The 16,389-nt window shown below is 41.4% G+C and overlaps 1 protein-coding gene across 9 annotated transcripts in view; it reads right to left on the bottom strand.

Annotated features, from left to right (window-relative positions):
* Positions 1–835: 835 nt before the first annotated feature.
* The window catches only part of cacna1da (calcium channel, voltage-dependent, L type, alpha 1D subunit, a), a 90,255-nt gene continuing 74,701 nt past the window's right edge, over positions 836–16,389 (bottom strand). For 8 of the 9 annotated variants that reach the window (XM_049572725.1, XM_049572747.1, XM_049572731.1 and 5 more), the window contains 13 exons: positions 15,956–16,083; positions 15,731–15,827; positions 15,518–15,620; positions 14,577–14,678; positions 11,069–11,202; positions 10,089–10,205; positions 9,051–9,439; positions 8,182–8,208; positions 7,409–7,537; positions 7,114–7,253; positions 6,268–6,374; positions 5,734–6,051; positions 836–4,058 (listed from right to left, as the gene is read on the bottom strand). In XM_049572725.1, the coding sequence (XP_049428682.1) occupies positions 3,753–4,058; positions 5,734–6,051; positions 6,268–6,374; positions 7,114–7,253; positions 7,409–7,537; positions 8,182–8,208; positions 9,051–9,439; positions 10,089–10,205; positions 11,069–11,202; positions 14,577–14,678; positions 15,518–15,620; positions 15,731–15,827; positions 15,956–16,083 (2,097 nt within the window). In that variant the 3' untranslated portion in view covers positions 836–3,752. The remainder of the gene's footprint in view (positions 4,059–5,733; positions 6,052–6,267; positions 6,375–7,113; positions 7,254–7,408; positions 7,538–8,181; positions 8,209–9,050; positions 9,440–10,088; positions 10,206–11,068; positions 11,203–14,576; positions 14,679–15,517; positions 15,621–15,730; positions 15,828–15,955; positions 16,084–16,389) is intronic. The other variant, XM_049572739.1, reaches the window with a different exon arrangement.

The following is a 16,389-nucleotide window of genomic DNA, read 5'->3' as shown; positions in this document are numbered from 1 at the left end:
CTCCCTTCTTCTGAAGCTGTCATAAAGTCAGAGTATGTGTCCATTCCTCAGTTACACGGAAGGTTATTTATATTTCTTTAGTCTGTACGGGTCCACCGATCAAAGTGTTTTTCATAAAAACTAATCCAAGTTATGAATATTGTTGTAACAGGATAAAGTGGTGTTGTATCGGTATGCTAGGTGCTGTTATCTTCGGGTGCCATAACATAACTGGTATGTCATTCGAGGCCAATTTTTATTCAAGTAATATTCATACTGGTTCAAGTAAACAATTTATTTGATAGTATTTACCTGCTTTGCTGAGCAACAGTTTTGTGCAAAAGGAATTAAAGGCCTGTCTCATATAGACGTATGTCCTTAATATAAACCTGTTGAGTTCAGTGATTTAATTAAGTAATAGCCCAGGCTACTAATTGAAGATGTACGAATGAAGAGATCAGAATCAGTGGAGATGAAAACAGTGTATAGTGTTCAGAATACTAATAAAGTCACCCTGATGAAGACCTTAGGGTTGAAACCTGCTGATGTTTTAATGTAAGAAGCCATGTTTTTTAATAAAGGCTTAATTTAAACTTATAAACTTAATTCAAATGCATTTGTTCCTGCTCCACATGAGTGCCTGAAGTTAATTTTTTCTTCCCATGTGCTGACCCTTTTCTTCAAGAGCACCTGCATTTTTTGATGATACAGACAGTCTTCTAGCACACTTCTACCTCGTCCTGCAAAGTATCTGGTGTTTGTTCTGTAAGAAGTGCAGAGTACAAATAAATGAGAACAGTAATTCAGCATAAGTTTATTCAATGATGATCAATAGAAAATAAAATATCAGTATCGATTCAAATAAAGTCAAGGCCAAAATAAAATGAAAAATACAAAAAAATGTATTGATACAAAACCTAGAAGGTTATAGTAAAGCATTTGCTACTAAGAGAAATGATGTTTACCGAATAAAAACATTAAGGAGCAAATATCAAGACTTTCAAGTAGAGAACATTACCATGGGTCTTTCCATACTTTTGTACATATTTTACATTATCTTCTATTTTAATACAGCTTTCATCAGAACATTAATAGTTGTAATAGTAATTATAATCAGAACAATATGAAGAAAACTAATAGAAACGTTCAAATCAATATGTGTTTCTCTGTAAACTGGTACTTTACCATTTTAATTTTTTTCCCTACCTGCGAACAGAGAAACAGTGCACCTTGAAAATATTTTTTTTAATACTCTTTCATTCCCAGCATTGTAAGGTGAGGTGTAAATGACAAATATAGATTCCACTAAACCATACACACAGTCACAAAAAGTACAAAATTGTCTCACCTTAATACACAAATCTGTTTAGAAAAAGGAGAAACAAAAGCACTATACAGTTACTTGTGCAAAGACAAACAGCTATGTGCTAATATTTAAATACCATTGGTATAGACTGAACCAAATCTTTATTTTCTTTTTTCAGGAATCCCTGACATGAGGTAAAAGTAAGTTCTTTTCATCTTTAGTTTAACACAACTTTTAAAAGTGTTTACAAAATAATGCATATCTTCAGTTCATCAGTACTGTAATTGCTACGAATAGTACAATGTGCCTGTTATGTGCATTGGTCCTTTTATATGACAGTCATCAACAAAAAGGACTAGAACACATTTTTTTTTACTCACAAACAATTCAAAGAGCCCTTTCAATGTGCACACAAAATGGAAAACCTACATTTTCATGACAGTATTCGGTTGAATTAGAGTACAGTACGCACTCGCCTACAAATCAAACACTCATGAACGACACATTAACCCTAAATATCCTTGGTGCTAATTCAAACTCTCCATGGTAATGCCTGAAAAAGCCCACTTCAGTTGATTTAGTCCAGTATCCGCATTGTAACAGATCAATAAATGAGAAAAACTAAAAGATATTTTGTCGTCTCATGTTCCAACTTGTGGGCTTCAGTTGCTCCTTTTTATGCATCCAGGGTGAGTTTTCCCTCCTAGTCTCATTAATAAACATGATTAGGGGAGAAAAACACAAAGTCCAGACCTAATCTCTTTCAAAGACTCCACTGTGGGACACTGTGACAGACAGAGAAGTTGAGACAATGATATGTTGTCACCGTTGCCTAACGAGGTATACTGTATGCAGGAACCAGGCAGGCTGAGAGAGAAAGGGGCGGGGGGTTAGTATTGCTTAGCCTCTCTCCAGCATCCTGACACCAGGACACCCTCTGTCCCTCCACCTACAACACATGTTGGACTGTTTCTGACCTTTGGATGTGTGCATGTGTCTCCTGCCACCACAGGCTGCGAGGCCTCACACACTACATGAAGGCTAAGATGTGATTGCCAAGATTCAGTACAAAGGTTTGAATGGAATTACACCATCAACAAAGAGTATGTCATGGAAAATCCCAGCACAATTAAATTTATCCCTGTTATTACCATCTATCGTTTTTCGTTCTTTCAGCAGCAAAAAGGCATTTCAGTAGGGGCTGACGGAACCTAGGTTTGACTCTGAAACCAACTAAAAAAGCAGCATTGTTAATGCACTATGCATTTTAAAATCCTTGTGCATGCCCTGCACAAAATATGCAAACAAATGTGTTCGTCACATCTGTATAAAATTTCAGCGCTGGATCCTTGAGGCTTGCCTTCTAAAAATGCTCCATTAAAGGGGGCTTAACCTTATGCAACTGGTGTTGGTTTAATGAAGTAACACGTGTACTCCTAAGCTAAGAAATCAAAGCCATTTGCATATCTTGTGCAGTAGTGTTGTCACACAAGCGGAACCTCTTAAAAATGCTGTTTTCGTAGGCAAAATAAAGGGTGTATATTAGCAAAAAAATAAAAGGCAAATAAATACCAGAATCTTGTACCTAATAAAATAATGCAAGTCTGCTTTTATAGCATAACAGGAGTCACAAGGGTCCATATTGCTGATCTTTTAAATGATACATAATTACAAAATATAGAATATCTCTTTACAAAGTTTCTTTTGTTATATAATACAATTTACAGCATATCAACTATGAAATATTAATCAGGATATTCTAAAATTTTTAAAATAACCTGCCTGCTAGTGCATTTATCACAAATGCTTTTGTCGCTTCAAAAGTACATATCTCAAGTTGAATGATGCTATAAGTAGGACAGTTAGTTCCTGCATAATCTGGTACGACTCTACTGGTGCTCTTCACTTTTTGACTCAGCTGTAGCAATCCTTAAACGCTCTGTCTGCTCTAACAACAAAGGGATCAGGTCATACTAATGACTACAGGGAGGAGATATGCCTTTCTATGCTTGCATTGAAAACTTGCATGATATGCCAAACCTTAATAAAGTGACCGAGGTAATGACATCGTACATCTGATTGTCATCACCTTTAGAGACCCGCCCTAGAGAGTATCTCACACCTTTGCCAATTGGTCCATCTTTCACTGGCATCAATATCCTCATCTCTGATTGGCTGCAGGCTGAACCTGGACGTCACCTCCAGCTCGAGGCCTTCGACAGGAGGGTGCAGCCAGTCCCTCTGTGCTCAGCAGGGATGGTATCTGGCTCTATGCTGTGACCTCCTCTTCTGGCAGGTGGAGAACAATTAAATGAACGGGACTAATGTGTCTCTCTTCTATATGCCTTTTCTCTTCAATGTAAAAGGCACTTCTTTTGGTCAGAGCCAACAGATGCATGTCTTTTTTTTAAATTTTCGCTGATTGTAGTCTGATAAGGTTCTAAACTGCAGATTTCTCCAGCCACTGCTATAAAGTCGTGATGCAGATCATCTCATCTGCCAGGTCCTCCTCGTAAGGAGCTCTCGGCTCTGTCTCTGGCTCCTCGTCGCTGTAGCTGGCTGCCGTGTCCTGCAGTTCATAGTCCCTTGGAGTCAGAAGGGGGAACACGTTGACCCCGTTGACGCTCGGGGCCATCCCTCCGTTCAGCAGGTGGCTGGCTGCACTCTCCATCTCATCTATCGTCATCTCACACGCATCTGCTATCTCGTGCTTTGTGGCAGCAACAAACTTGGGATCCTTGGCGTATCTCCCAAGCCCTTCAGATATCAAAACCTGCTCGACAGAACGACAGGACAAATATGTTACCGTGGGTTTCTGCAATCTTGTTTTACTTATCTTGCTTGTCACAATGTTTTGACAGCAGCATAAATCTACAAATGTGCCTGCACTCTTACAAATAAAGGTGCTTACTAGAACAACAGAGGGCTCTTCTGCTTGTCTCCATCGGAAAAACCTTTTTGGTTCCTGGTAAACACTTTTATAAGGGTTCCACTTTGATAAAAAGAGGGTTTTACCTACCTTTCAGAGGGTTCTACCTACCTATGTTGGGTAGAGGGTTCTACCCAGCATAAAGAGTTTTACCAAAAACCATCTGTGAAAGGTTCCACCCAGAGCCCCCTATGAGAGGTTCTGCAGAAAACCCTTCTATGGTGCAATGCGTCCACCCAGAGCCCCTCTAGGGGTTCTATCCTAGCCTGGTTCCAGACCATAGACCCCGTCCACTCAGCTGAGGAGGCTTGCATCTCTGGTCTGGCAAACTGCAATGAATTTGCGATTTATCTCGTCCAAACGATGGACGGACCAATGGACGCCGAGGGTGGGGGCGGGTCTAGCGATTAGCCAATCAGCGCCACACTGATGTCAAGCTGTACGCCGGTGGGTAACTGGTGAGGATAGCAACAATGGCGACTGCTACAGATCCTACAGACCACATTAACGATGCTATCGAGGTATTTCACCACTACTCGCGTTTATGGAGGACCAAATTAAGGAAGCTGCTAAACTGGATTTAACGGCGATGCAGCTGGGCGTGCACGGCGACGGAGACATTTTAAACGGGCAATGCTCGCTTGTTTTCGGCACCCCCAAGGCATGGATACTAATGACGTCAGATTCTGGGTGAGTTGTTGATCTCTACTGATTGGTTAGGGAAAAATCAAATTCCCTCCCCCTTGTAAATCACCTTCAATGGAGGCAATGTCAGACTGAAGGTTCTGAGAGCTTCAGTCTGACACTCAGGCTAGTTCTATCCAGGACCTTTCTATATGCTGACAGTGCTAACAAGAATCCATCCAGGTGCTCCTAGGGAGAACTCTTTAATAGTCCAAGGGTTTCATCTAAAACCCACCGAACGGGTTCTTTTGAGAATGTCTTCATACTCGACCAGCAGCCTTGGGCTTCATGAGGTTCCAAAAGTACCGGGCTGATGTGGTCCAGTGCAACCCACAACACTTACGGTCTACAGTCATGTTTTTAGGGGATGGAGATTTTGTGAAATCCCTGCTACGACAGACTTTACTATTTCAGTGGTTCATTGGGGTTGGGAACCGAAACTTGGTTTCAAATTAGAACCAAAATGCCAAGTGATTAAAAAAATAAGGATTTTGGCAGACCATGTGGTATCGTCTGGCATGAAATGATGGTAACGATATCAGCTATGGCAGAACACAAGTGAATGGATTGATTAAAGGGATTTCTACATTTAAAAATACCATTTGAGACATGACTAAACTTTAAGTATTTCAAGGTCAAGATTTTCTAAAACCCATTCAATAACCCTTGAAGAACCCTTTCTTCTAAAAAGAGTTCTTCAGAAGCAAATGGTTCTGAGTAGAAACTCCGCACATCAGGAAAACCCTTTCAAAACCCTTATTTCTGGGTGTGAGATCACATTATGAGTCACGCACACCTCTCCTCTCCCTACATCCCGTCCAAGCCTCAAACTCACCGCTTCCACAAGGCTGGTGGCGCTGCCTCTCTTCTGGTGGTACTGGTTGTGGTACTCAGGTGGCACCTGCAGGTGTACAGGTGAGTATGTCCTCTGAGAGAACTCGGGGTCATCTGTGTACCAGGAGCTCTTGCGCACAGACACTTGGCTGCTAGCAGCACTTTCCCTGTGTGGGTGGTCCACACGGATGAGGGGGGTGTAGTATGGTGACTGGTCTTTACTGGCCGGTGTGGCGGGGGGAGTGGCCCAGGAGCGGGTGGAGCGGGTCGGGGAGAGGCGGTGGGCTCTGCTGGAGTCCAGGCCTGCTACAGCCATAACCTGATGGTTCAGGATATACACACTTTATATACAGGTACACAGTAGGCAGTTGTAGCACACAGTCAAGTTGCCATCTAAAGAAAGACACGTTTCATATAATTTAATTTAGGGACTGAGGGAAGTAATAAATTAATAAATGAATTCCAAACATGTGCCACAGTGATGAAAACAATGTAAGTGAGCAAACAGTACAGGTGAGACTTGTGCCTGTGTTACCTGGTGCTGCATAAGGTGCAGTGGTAGAGCAGTACGCTGATGTGGAAGCTCGTCCTGGCTACTTTGTCTGCGCAGACACTCAAAGTTGAAGGATGGTCTCCTGTGACCTGAACGAGTGAGGAGTGGACCAGTGAGTGACCTCATGCAGGAAGCTTTGACAGCATGCAAACACTCAAGGAATATGAAACCAGTGGGGGGGTAAATCATACAGTGAGTGTTAAATGTGCATTTAGTGGAGTGAATGATGACTAAGAAAGCTGTTAAATGACTTCTTTAGAGCTGCATTATGTAACTTAAGTGGGATTTATGCTTCTTTGTTGAATTAACGCCATAGCACCTCCCCAGAAATATAACTACATGTTGTGGCAACATAGACCCACTGTCTATTTTTACAAGCTGAAACCATTTCCCTCAGTGGAAACCAAGCTTTTATTTACTTTTATTTCACAGTTAAGAAACAATAAATTATGAAGACAACAAAGCCTCCACAAAATAGCATTTTATGACTGGGGTGTTATTCACACTCTCTGCTTCAGCTGAGTATCCCCTGACCAGTACAACACATTTTAGTAGAAACACACAGTGAACAGACGTAAACATGATTGTCTTTGTTGCTGCAGTTAACGACTGCACTGAAATTGAAATATTGAATATAAAATGTGGTCTAAACTAACATTTAAAAAAAAATCTCACGTACCCCCTAAGGGGTACTAAGGGTACCCATGCCCTCCACTCTCACTGTTTTGTGTATTAGTTTATTTTAAATCGATACACTGTATTTCTTGGAAAATTGTATGAAGATGTGTGTAAGTTAAATATGCTGCAGGATAAAAGAGGGTAACACACCTTGAGGTGTGGCAGGAAGCAACCGTCTCTTTGGTGACCTCCGTGAGTCGCGGTAGAGAGGCTGCTCATCATCATCATAGTAACTGTCGGGGTGATGGTAACCTTTGGGAGTCTCATACTCTGTGTCACTGTTCTGATACCTGCCAACGTATAACATAAAGAGCATGTTTGACAGCAACAGTTTTGCACACTCGATCTCAGATCACTTTTATTTATATATCTTCAAATACGTCTCCTATCCTGAGCAGGGTACAACTGTACGTACGTCTGCTACATAAATCAGAGAGATAAATACCTGTCCCCTGACAGCATACTGTCGTCTTCATAAAACTCCTCCCCGCTGTAATACTCCCCAGAGAAGCGGTCCTCATCAAACTCCTCCTCTCTACGGATGGTGGGGTGGCGTCCATCGACTCCATGGGACCTGATGAGAGGTCAGGGCACAGGGGTCAGAGCATGCTCACTGCCGCTGCACAATAACTGGCATAGGGCCATGCACTGCCATGCAGACGCAAGCCTCCATGGGGCAGCGATGCAACTAAGCACCCATATAAATATTACCACAGCCAGATCATGACAACAGGCAAAAGATTCCAGTCATCTAAACATCCCAACCTCTTTGACGTCCTTCATTAAAACACAGATCTGCTCTAGAGTGAATTAAGAGTAGGACTTTCGAGGATTTGAGTATAAAACACAGTGACTAAAAGTGCTTTTAAAAAAAAATCATTCTCATACATGTCCCTGTTTTCGAGCATCTGGGTCCTTCTTCAAAGCAAGCAAGTCACTTTGACACATGCATAAAGCAGGGCTGCTCTCAGCGATATGCTGGCCACTAACATTATGTGATTCCTACTTTAAAGGATCGGCACAAGTGCATCATAACAAAGGCAGATAACAGCCAGACAAATGACTGGCCAGCATATAGCACATAACACTGACTTAGCAAGGATGCAACCATTCCCCGATCCAAAACCAAGTCAAAAAGAAACAAATAAACACAAAAATAAAGTCCTTGTTTTGCTGTGGAGACATACTGCTGGAGCCAAACCTAGAAAAGCAACATACCTAACATAGGTCTCATAGTAGCGCCTTCTGTCCAAGAAAGCAGAGGATGGTTGAGAGAAAGCATTTTGGTTAGGAAGGAGAAAGGGAGGAGAGAACACAGAGAAAAAGGGGCAGAGAAAGCATGACATATATATATATCATACAGTATATGAAACATATACAGCATTCTCATATATATGTATGAGGAGGAGAGAGCGTGATGGCGGATGTCGACTCCAGTGTTGGTTGACAATTCCATTTTCTACTCTTAAGATAAGAAACAAACTAAAAGCCATTTCTCTTTCGTAAAGTGGCAGCAATGGAATTGTCCCCCAAACTTATTGGGTACTAAAGAAAAACAAGTCCAATACTGGAGTGGCTGACTAAACAGAGCATGGGAAATCAGGAGATAAGTGTACTATTGATCACTTATGAAATTAACTGTCAGTATGAGAGAGGGCTCGTGATCCATTATGGAGTGAAGGGTTTACAGTACAATAAAGGTTTGTGAAAAGGGAAGGTTTGATAAGAAGCTGGGTCCTGCCTGTGGGAAGAAATACTCATGCAACAGATAATGTCCTTCTGGCTGCAGTGAGTTCTCAATGCATAGAAACTGTTTTTTTTTTTTTTTAATTTCCTCAGTAATGTGCTGTCATAAGATAGCTGCATGAAATCACTTAGAAACAAAATTAATTTTAAAACTTCCACAATAGTTTCTCTTCTCTATATATTGAATTTCGACATTCTGGCAATTTCAGGAATAAGAGCACACCACCAAACAAAATGTGTTCAGAGACACAGGGTGCACAGAAATTTCAGACTCTACGGCTGATGTTTAATAGGCTATATTTCTGCGGCAGATCACAGGCTGATGATCACTGCGTGGTTACCTTTGACCCTGGGGTGTCCGGGGCTTGTCGTAGTCATAGTAGGAGCTGCGAAGACCTGGATAGCCATTGGGAGGTGCATGCTCGTAGTAACGATGGTGTCCTCCATTGGGAAGACTGGAAACATTGGCGTTGTTGAGGTTGATGTTGGTGGACTTGGGAGACTTGCCGTAGGAGTTGTGGTGGCGGTGGTGATGGTGGTGGTGGTGGTGATGGTGGTTAGGGTGGGACATTGCGTTGGCTCGAGACAGGCGCCCCACCGGCTGCTCCATGTGGGCGTAGTGAGGTGGAGGCTGCACCTGCAGCGGACGCTGGGTGGCGTTGGTCTGGTGGCCGTTGGATCGCCGATGACCGCCGTTCATGAGGTGGTTACCAAAGAGTCCGCCATTACGCTGTAAAGGAACGCTCAAAGTAAAACCACCAGAGCTTCTACGTCTTACAAAGCAACAGAATAAATGTACAATTGATGTTAAGTCTTAGGGCTGATTTTGTTTTCAGACAGCTCGTTGTCATTCCCAGGGCCTCAAAAACGGCAGCTTTGTCAGCGTCTGATTCAGACACACGAGGCATCCTTTAGTAGGTGGTGGATGGGTCAAACACTGACACACCATCCCTGAGAGTCCAACGCTGACGCTAGAGGGGTATGTTAGGAGTCATTTTGAAGAGTGAGGCCACTGACAAAGCTGCTGTATTTGACGATCTGGGAGTGACAACGTGTTGTTTCAGAAATTGTATGAGCAAAAAGAGGTTCAGAAGCTGGTTTCATGACACATGATGTGAGCAAAAATGAATGTACTGTTTGTAGTGTTGGAATTGAAATGGAGAAAAAACAAAGGAAGCTAAAATAAACCAAATGAACAAACAGCTACATATTGTAGCAATATAAACTAGAGACATTACATCTACTGCATATTTAGCTGAATAATATTTCCTCTTATAAAGAGCTTTTTATATGGAAAACACCATTAAGTAAATTTACAAGCACATTATTGAAATTTTGCCACAGACATTCCTCCTGTCATGTAAAATCAAAGCAGTTACCCTATAAATTTCCTCGTCTTCCTCTGGAATAAAGTCTACTAGCTCGTCATCTTGCAGATCACATGATATCGCTCGGCGAATTTCGGGCCCAATATCATGCAGCGTGCGAAGGCCAGCCTGTAACCATGACAATAAGAGGGCTAAACGCTCCAGCGGTAACCTTCATCTTACAGCTCACAGTAGGCAATCTGACATCACACAGTCACAACCACCACACATACTGGGCATACACACACACCTGTGCTGGAATATGCAACACCTGACATTTACAGTACTGACAGACTGTGAGAGATGAGAACACACAGACAGACAAATGTGCTCTCCTGAATGCAGCCTGCTGTGAGGATTACTCTGCGGGAATGTCTCGTGCAGCGTCCAGCTGTGCTTTGTCTCACATGTGCTGCAGTGAGAGCGTAATTACTTTTCTTCCTTTCCTTCACTTTGTAGGTGCGCTTAACCAAATTAGCACAATATACACAAAAATGTCATTTTACATAAATTAAAACAGGTCATGTTTACTGTCTGACAATGATATATGGGGGGTATGTTGTGGCCATATATCATACATTATAAGGTAACAGAAATGGCGACAAGCTTTGCATGTGAATGAGTGGATCGTGATGCACAGAAAACACATGAAATGATTTCTGGAGACAATGACACACGCTTAACATCAACATCTATGATATTTAAAGACGCAGAGACACAAATAACACATTTACACATTAAAAAACATTAAAGAAAATACACAGTAACAGATTCATACTGTACACCAAGATCATGAACGCCCTGCTGGATCATAAACCATAACATTAGCACACTCAATGATATTTGAATGAAATGTACAAAGACACATTTTACAGACTTGACACAACAGATTTGCAATGCTCGCTCATAAATCCATGTCTTCACACAATTTCAAACAGCCTCTCTCCTCTCTCTCATAGATAACACACACACACAAACAATGTGATACTCACCTGTAGGGCGATGGCTGTGTTGTTCTGCGACGGGTGAGCACCCACCAGGCCTTCCTCTTTACGTTTCTTGAATTTCCTAAAGTAGTCCTGTATCAGGAAGGTGGCATAGAACTTCCCCACGGTTACCTCATCATCTGAGTGAACAGACCACACAAATGCTTCCTGTGTCAGCAGGTCACTACACACAGCACCCTGGGAGAGAGAGGGAGAGGCTCTTCTCCTCCCTCGTAAAAGATCGTGGGTCCATCAGCTCAGGACTGCAGACAAGTGAGGCACTCTTAAACCCCCAATCAACCAAAAATGATTTATATCCCAATTATATACATCCATCTTGATGGTGTATATACTGTACCTCAATTTGCACCACATGAGATCCTTCGCTGTGTTTCAGAAAGAACAGAAAATCAAATATTTGCTACTAAACCTCCATGTTGGGGTTTGTGTGTTTATAAATCTGAACAGCTTTGGGTGACAAATAAAACAGGAGATCTTCTACATTATATGTGTGTTTGATTTTAAATTTGATGGATTTAATTTTACAGTATGACCCATTACAGTTGTGAGTATCTATTTTAACTTCTCTGCCTCTTCCTCCTTAACTTTGTCTACTGATGAAGAGGACAGAATCAAAGTCAGATAGACTACAAATAAACAGTATGAGTATAAAATACTGCTACTGTCCAATTAGCAGTGCATAATTTGCAGTGAAAGAGAGGCTTATCTTAAACAACTTCCATTCATTTAGCTTTAAGACACTTTTAAGGGATGCACCGATTCACTGGCCAAACATCAGTATCAGCCGATATTGGCCTTACTGACTGTCATCAGCGCTATCAGCAAGAGAGATGACACTGACTGATGGTAGCGGCCGATGTTTTTCTGTTGTGTCACATCAATTTTGTGAAGGCAAAAAGCAGGGCTCAAGACTAACAGTGTCCTGTCATCCCGCGACAATTTAAAACGTGTTTGGGACAACTCACTATCATCACATCAGAGGACACACCCTGTTGTTTCCCTGATAATGCTTCATTGTGAACAACAAATTCATGTTGAAATCAGCAGAAATAGAAGTGCTGGTGGCTGGAACTAGATTTAAGAGGTTGCATTGAGTTACGGTGTGATGTGTTCAAGGTCTATTCAGTCAAGATTAATACTGTACGAAGGTAAATTATAACATTATCACAATGTGTTCAAATGTAATCTTGTAAAACTAAGTTTGTTTTGTAAGCAACTTGAATAAATACAGCTGTTTACAGGAAAAAGTGATGTGTTTTCAAAGCAATATCAAATAGATATGAGAGGGAATTATGATATAAGAAGTAGAATTACTGCCTTTAGATTGTATGACTCCGTGAACCAGTCAAGTTGCAGTTACAATTTAGATCCTTGTCTGTGCAGACTAATATGTAGCCATGACAGTTGACAGTGCTTCAGATGTCGCTGCAGAGAAGCTGCAAATTTTATGATGTGGATGTTTTCACACAACTCTTCAACCCGGCAGCACAGAAAATCTCTACAATCAGCACAGTTTCAAGATGGAAGCCCAAGATTAGTGTCACCAATTCAGTATCTGACCAAACGTCTCCCCCTCTGTTCCTGGGTTATGACGCTGAAAAACGGCCAGAATAAGTATTTTTCCAGAACACTATGATGTCACAGTGAAGTTGACCTTTGACCTTTTGGATATAAAATGTTATCACTTCATCATTTTATCCTACTAGATGACTGCTTAATTTTTTTTTATAGTGTTTAGAGTTATAGCCAAATATGTGTTTTGTGATGTCACAGTGATCTATGAGACCTTTGACCACTAACATCTAATCAGTTCATTGTTGGGTCCAAGTGGACATTTGTGCCAAATTTGAAGAAATTCCCTCACGGTGGTCTTGAGATATTGCTGGGGGTTTTTTTCATGGCAAGCCTGGGGTGGGGGAGCTCTTCTGCGCAACGTTTGCATGTTCTCCCCATGTCAGTGTGGGTTTTCTGCGGGTTCTCTGCCACTATCCAAAGACATGCAGGTTAATTGGTGACTCTAAATTGTCTGTAGGTGTGAATGTGAGCGTGAACGGTTGTCTGTCTCTATGTGTCAGCCCTGTGATAGTCTGGGGACCTGTCCAGGGTGTACCCTGCCTCTCGCCCAATGTCAGCTGGGATAGGCTCCAGCCCCCCCATGATCCCTAACAGTTGGTACGAAAAATGAATGAATAAATGAATGTTTTGGGGGGGTTTTGTGAAAGGTTATATTCAAGGTTGTTTTATAAATTAGTATGATTGAATTTGTACTCATTCAAACACAGTGTAATGATGGGCTGAATTACTATAAAACAGTTCAGCTACTTTTAATAATGAAGATCTCTTTGTTTCCCTGGCAAAAATGGGGAATAAATAACAAATCCAAAATAAACAACAACAAAAAAACACCAGTATCAGCCCAGAATTTAACAATCGGTGCATTCCTATTTTATGTTTTGTTTTTTTTTTCAATTAATTCAATTTTTAAAATATATTTTATTGGGAGACAGGAGAATGTATGAATCACATTCTTGTCAAAAATCTCCAAAAATGCCTTTAAATTTACTACATTAGCACATGCAAGCAAGCAGATCTACAGTATGCATCATACATGTCAGTATGTTTGCGTAAATTCACCTGTTTGTGCTCATGTATGCCTTTTTGTCATATGGTGTGTGTTAGTCAGTGAGTCTTGTATTTAGGGCATGTTCTTGCATGTATTTTTTGTCCCATTGGAATTGTTTTGATTTATTTTAAGAGTGTGTGAGAATCATTCTGAAGCAGGGGTCTGAATCACTTTGAACAAGCACGCTGGGGACAGAGATCGGAGAGAGAGGCAACACTAGTTCCATGCCACCACCCTAAAACAGAACTGCTTCAGAATATTCTGAAGTGCCTCAGAGTTTTGGATACAGAGATATAAGAGTGTGAGAAGAATAAGCTGTGGAAGCTCAAGCGGTGAGAAAAAGGACAGAGATTAAGACAACTGAGTGAGTCGGAGAAATTGAGAACAGAGAGAGAGAGGAGACAGATAAATAAGAAGAGAGACAGAGATTAGTGAGGAAGACAGAGCATGCACTTGCACAGTGGTCTATACGGCCATGCAAGCCTAAAGCCCAGCAGACAGTCAGTGGCCTCCATCAGCATCCGGGGCCGGAGAGAGAAGTGTAGATCAAACATACACATAGATAAGAGACACACTGCTGAGGGGGCAACCAGGACAACATGAGCAGAGCAGAAACAGCACAGTACAGCTTCACTTGTGTGTGAGAAGTAATGTGTGAGCGAGTTTTTACTTAAGGACATCGTTATAAAAGAGCAGTTTGAAGCTTCCTGTAATTTTATGCAAACACCATGTGGGCAGCATATGGTGTGTGTGTGTGTGTGTGTGTGATTCTGTGCGAGCTGCTTTAGCTTGGTTTGAATGTCAAACTATAACAGAAGGCCCAGGAGGTGTGTGTGATTTCATTGACAGACAGAGGCAGGTTCCACTAACCACCAGCAGGGGGCACCACTTGATCCAGCAGCTTCATGCTGGTCCTCTTCCAGATTTTCTTGATGACAGCTCGCAGCTCTTCGTTCGCCTGTTCTAAGTTACCTGCACCACAGGGAGACAAATGCCCCTGAGACACCAGCAATGCAGTTCACAGCCACTTTAAATCCACGCACACTCGTAATTACAGGTAACAGAGAATGATCAGTGAATGCATCAGCAGAGTATTACATGTATTTTTTAGGAGCAGAAAAGTGATGGTCAAAAAGAAAAAATCTAATATTTTTGAACAACTCTTTTTAATGTTCTGTAAGTATGGGGTCAGCCTGTCGAATGTCACAGTGCTCATGAATCCTCGATTTTATCCAAACAAGAAGTGACTCAGTTGGACTCCATTTGAGACCATTGCCAGCCAAGACCAATGCTGCATTCACATGCTCCTCAGATGGCCTTTGTTTTCTGACTTTGGTGCATTCACGAGCTTTAAGTTGTAATGTGGAAACAACATGGACAATACGAAGAAGATGTGGTATTCTATTGCTCTGAAAGTTGAAATGACCCGTTGAAAACGAAGTGCAAAGGAAATGGATCCGGTAAGCTATGAAATATGTTCAAGAACTCATTTTTTCTGTATATTCTGACACCACATGAATGCAGCACAAGGCTGTGGAGGTAAGTGAGATGGCTGCTACTTGCCCCTCAAAGAACGACAGATTTGGTCAGTGACGTTTCAAGCTTACATAGCCTCATTACACACCAGGGGGGTGTTGAATCAGTGCATTAAAATGAATACTTTATTTCTGTTAACGTAAACTTATACATGATACATGACTAAAAAGAATCAAGACTTGAAAGGTAACTAAAAGGAACTGATACTGTGAAAAGAATTAGTCCACCTATCACTAGAGCAGAACAGTGTTATGTGACTTATATTTGGCTCCTACCTTCTGTTTTGATCTTCAGGGCAGTGCGCACCAGTGCAAACAAAGTGGCATTAAACATGACAGTGCCGTCACTGTTCAGAGGCATGTTCATGGCTACCAGCCTCTGAAAGAAGAGAGCACATAGAAGCACATGGTGGAACAGGTTGGTTACATGATCACTATTTCTGTGTGTATTTTATAAATCAGATGATAAAATAAGGGAGGAGAAGAGACCTTGCAAGCAACTCTGTGAGGGCACAGTTTGCCGAAGCCAAGAGGGGGCTGGATCCGACGAAGAAGTGTCACAACATCCAGATGTTTAATTCTGCCCCTGTATGACAAAAAACAAGAACGAATGTGTGACATTTACTATCAGTGTTCAACTGACAATGACAAATGACATAAAAATAAACATGAATGTTGAATACTTGCTGATTCTGTAGATAATACAGCACATACTTAGCCTCGGGGTCGTACTCTGACCAAATTCTCTTGAATTCATCGAGGTGGTGCGGACCAAGAATGGACCAATCACGTGTAAGATAGTCAAAGTTGTCCATGATGACGGCCACAAACAAATTGATAATCTGGAGAGGCGCAGGAAAATTGACTTACATACATTTGCTTAGCAATGTGCATGTTTCTAAAAAATCATATCAAGCATTATCACTAGACACAGAATATCTGCAGTATTCTAAATTACAGCAATCTTTAAATAAAGCTAAACTTTAAAATAAAAGTGTACATTCTTAGTGTTAAATACTATTCCATGAGTCTTACATGCTGAATCAGTTAAACTTAATTAAAACAAGACACACATTGTTGTGGCATTAGTTGTGACTGTTGTACTTCATAGGAAACAAACACCTGTGATGCTGTCTTAGTTGCTGCTT

This window comes from Epinephelus fuscoguttatus, linkage group LG1 (assembly GCF_011397635.1).
Source record: "Epinephelus fuscoguttatus linkage group LG1, E.fuscoguttatus.final_Chr_v1".
Lineage (NCBI taxonomy): Eukaryota > Metazoa > Chordata > Actinopteri > Perciformes > Serranidae > Epinephelus > Epinephelus fuscoguttatus.
This window is presented reverse-complemented; position numbering and strand designations above follow the sequence as displayed.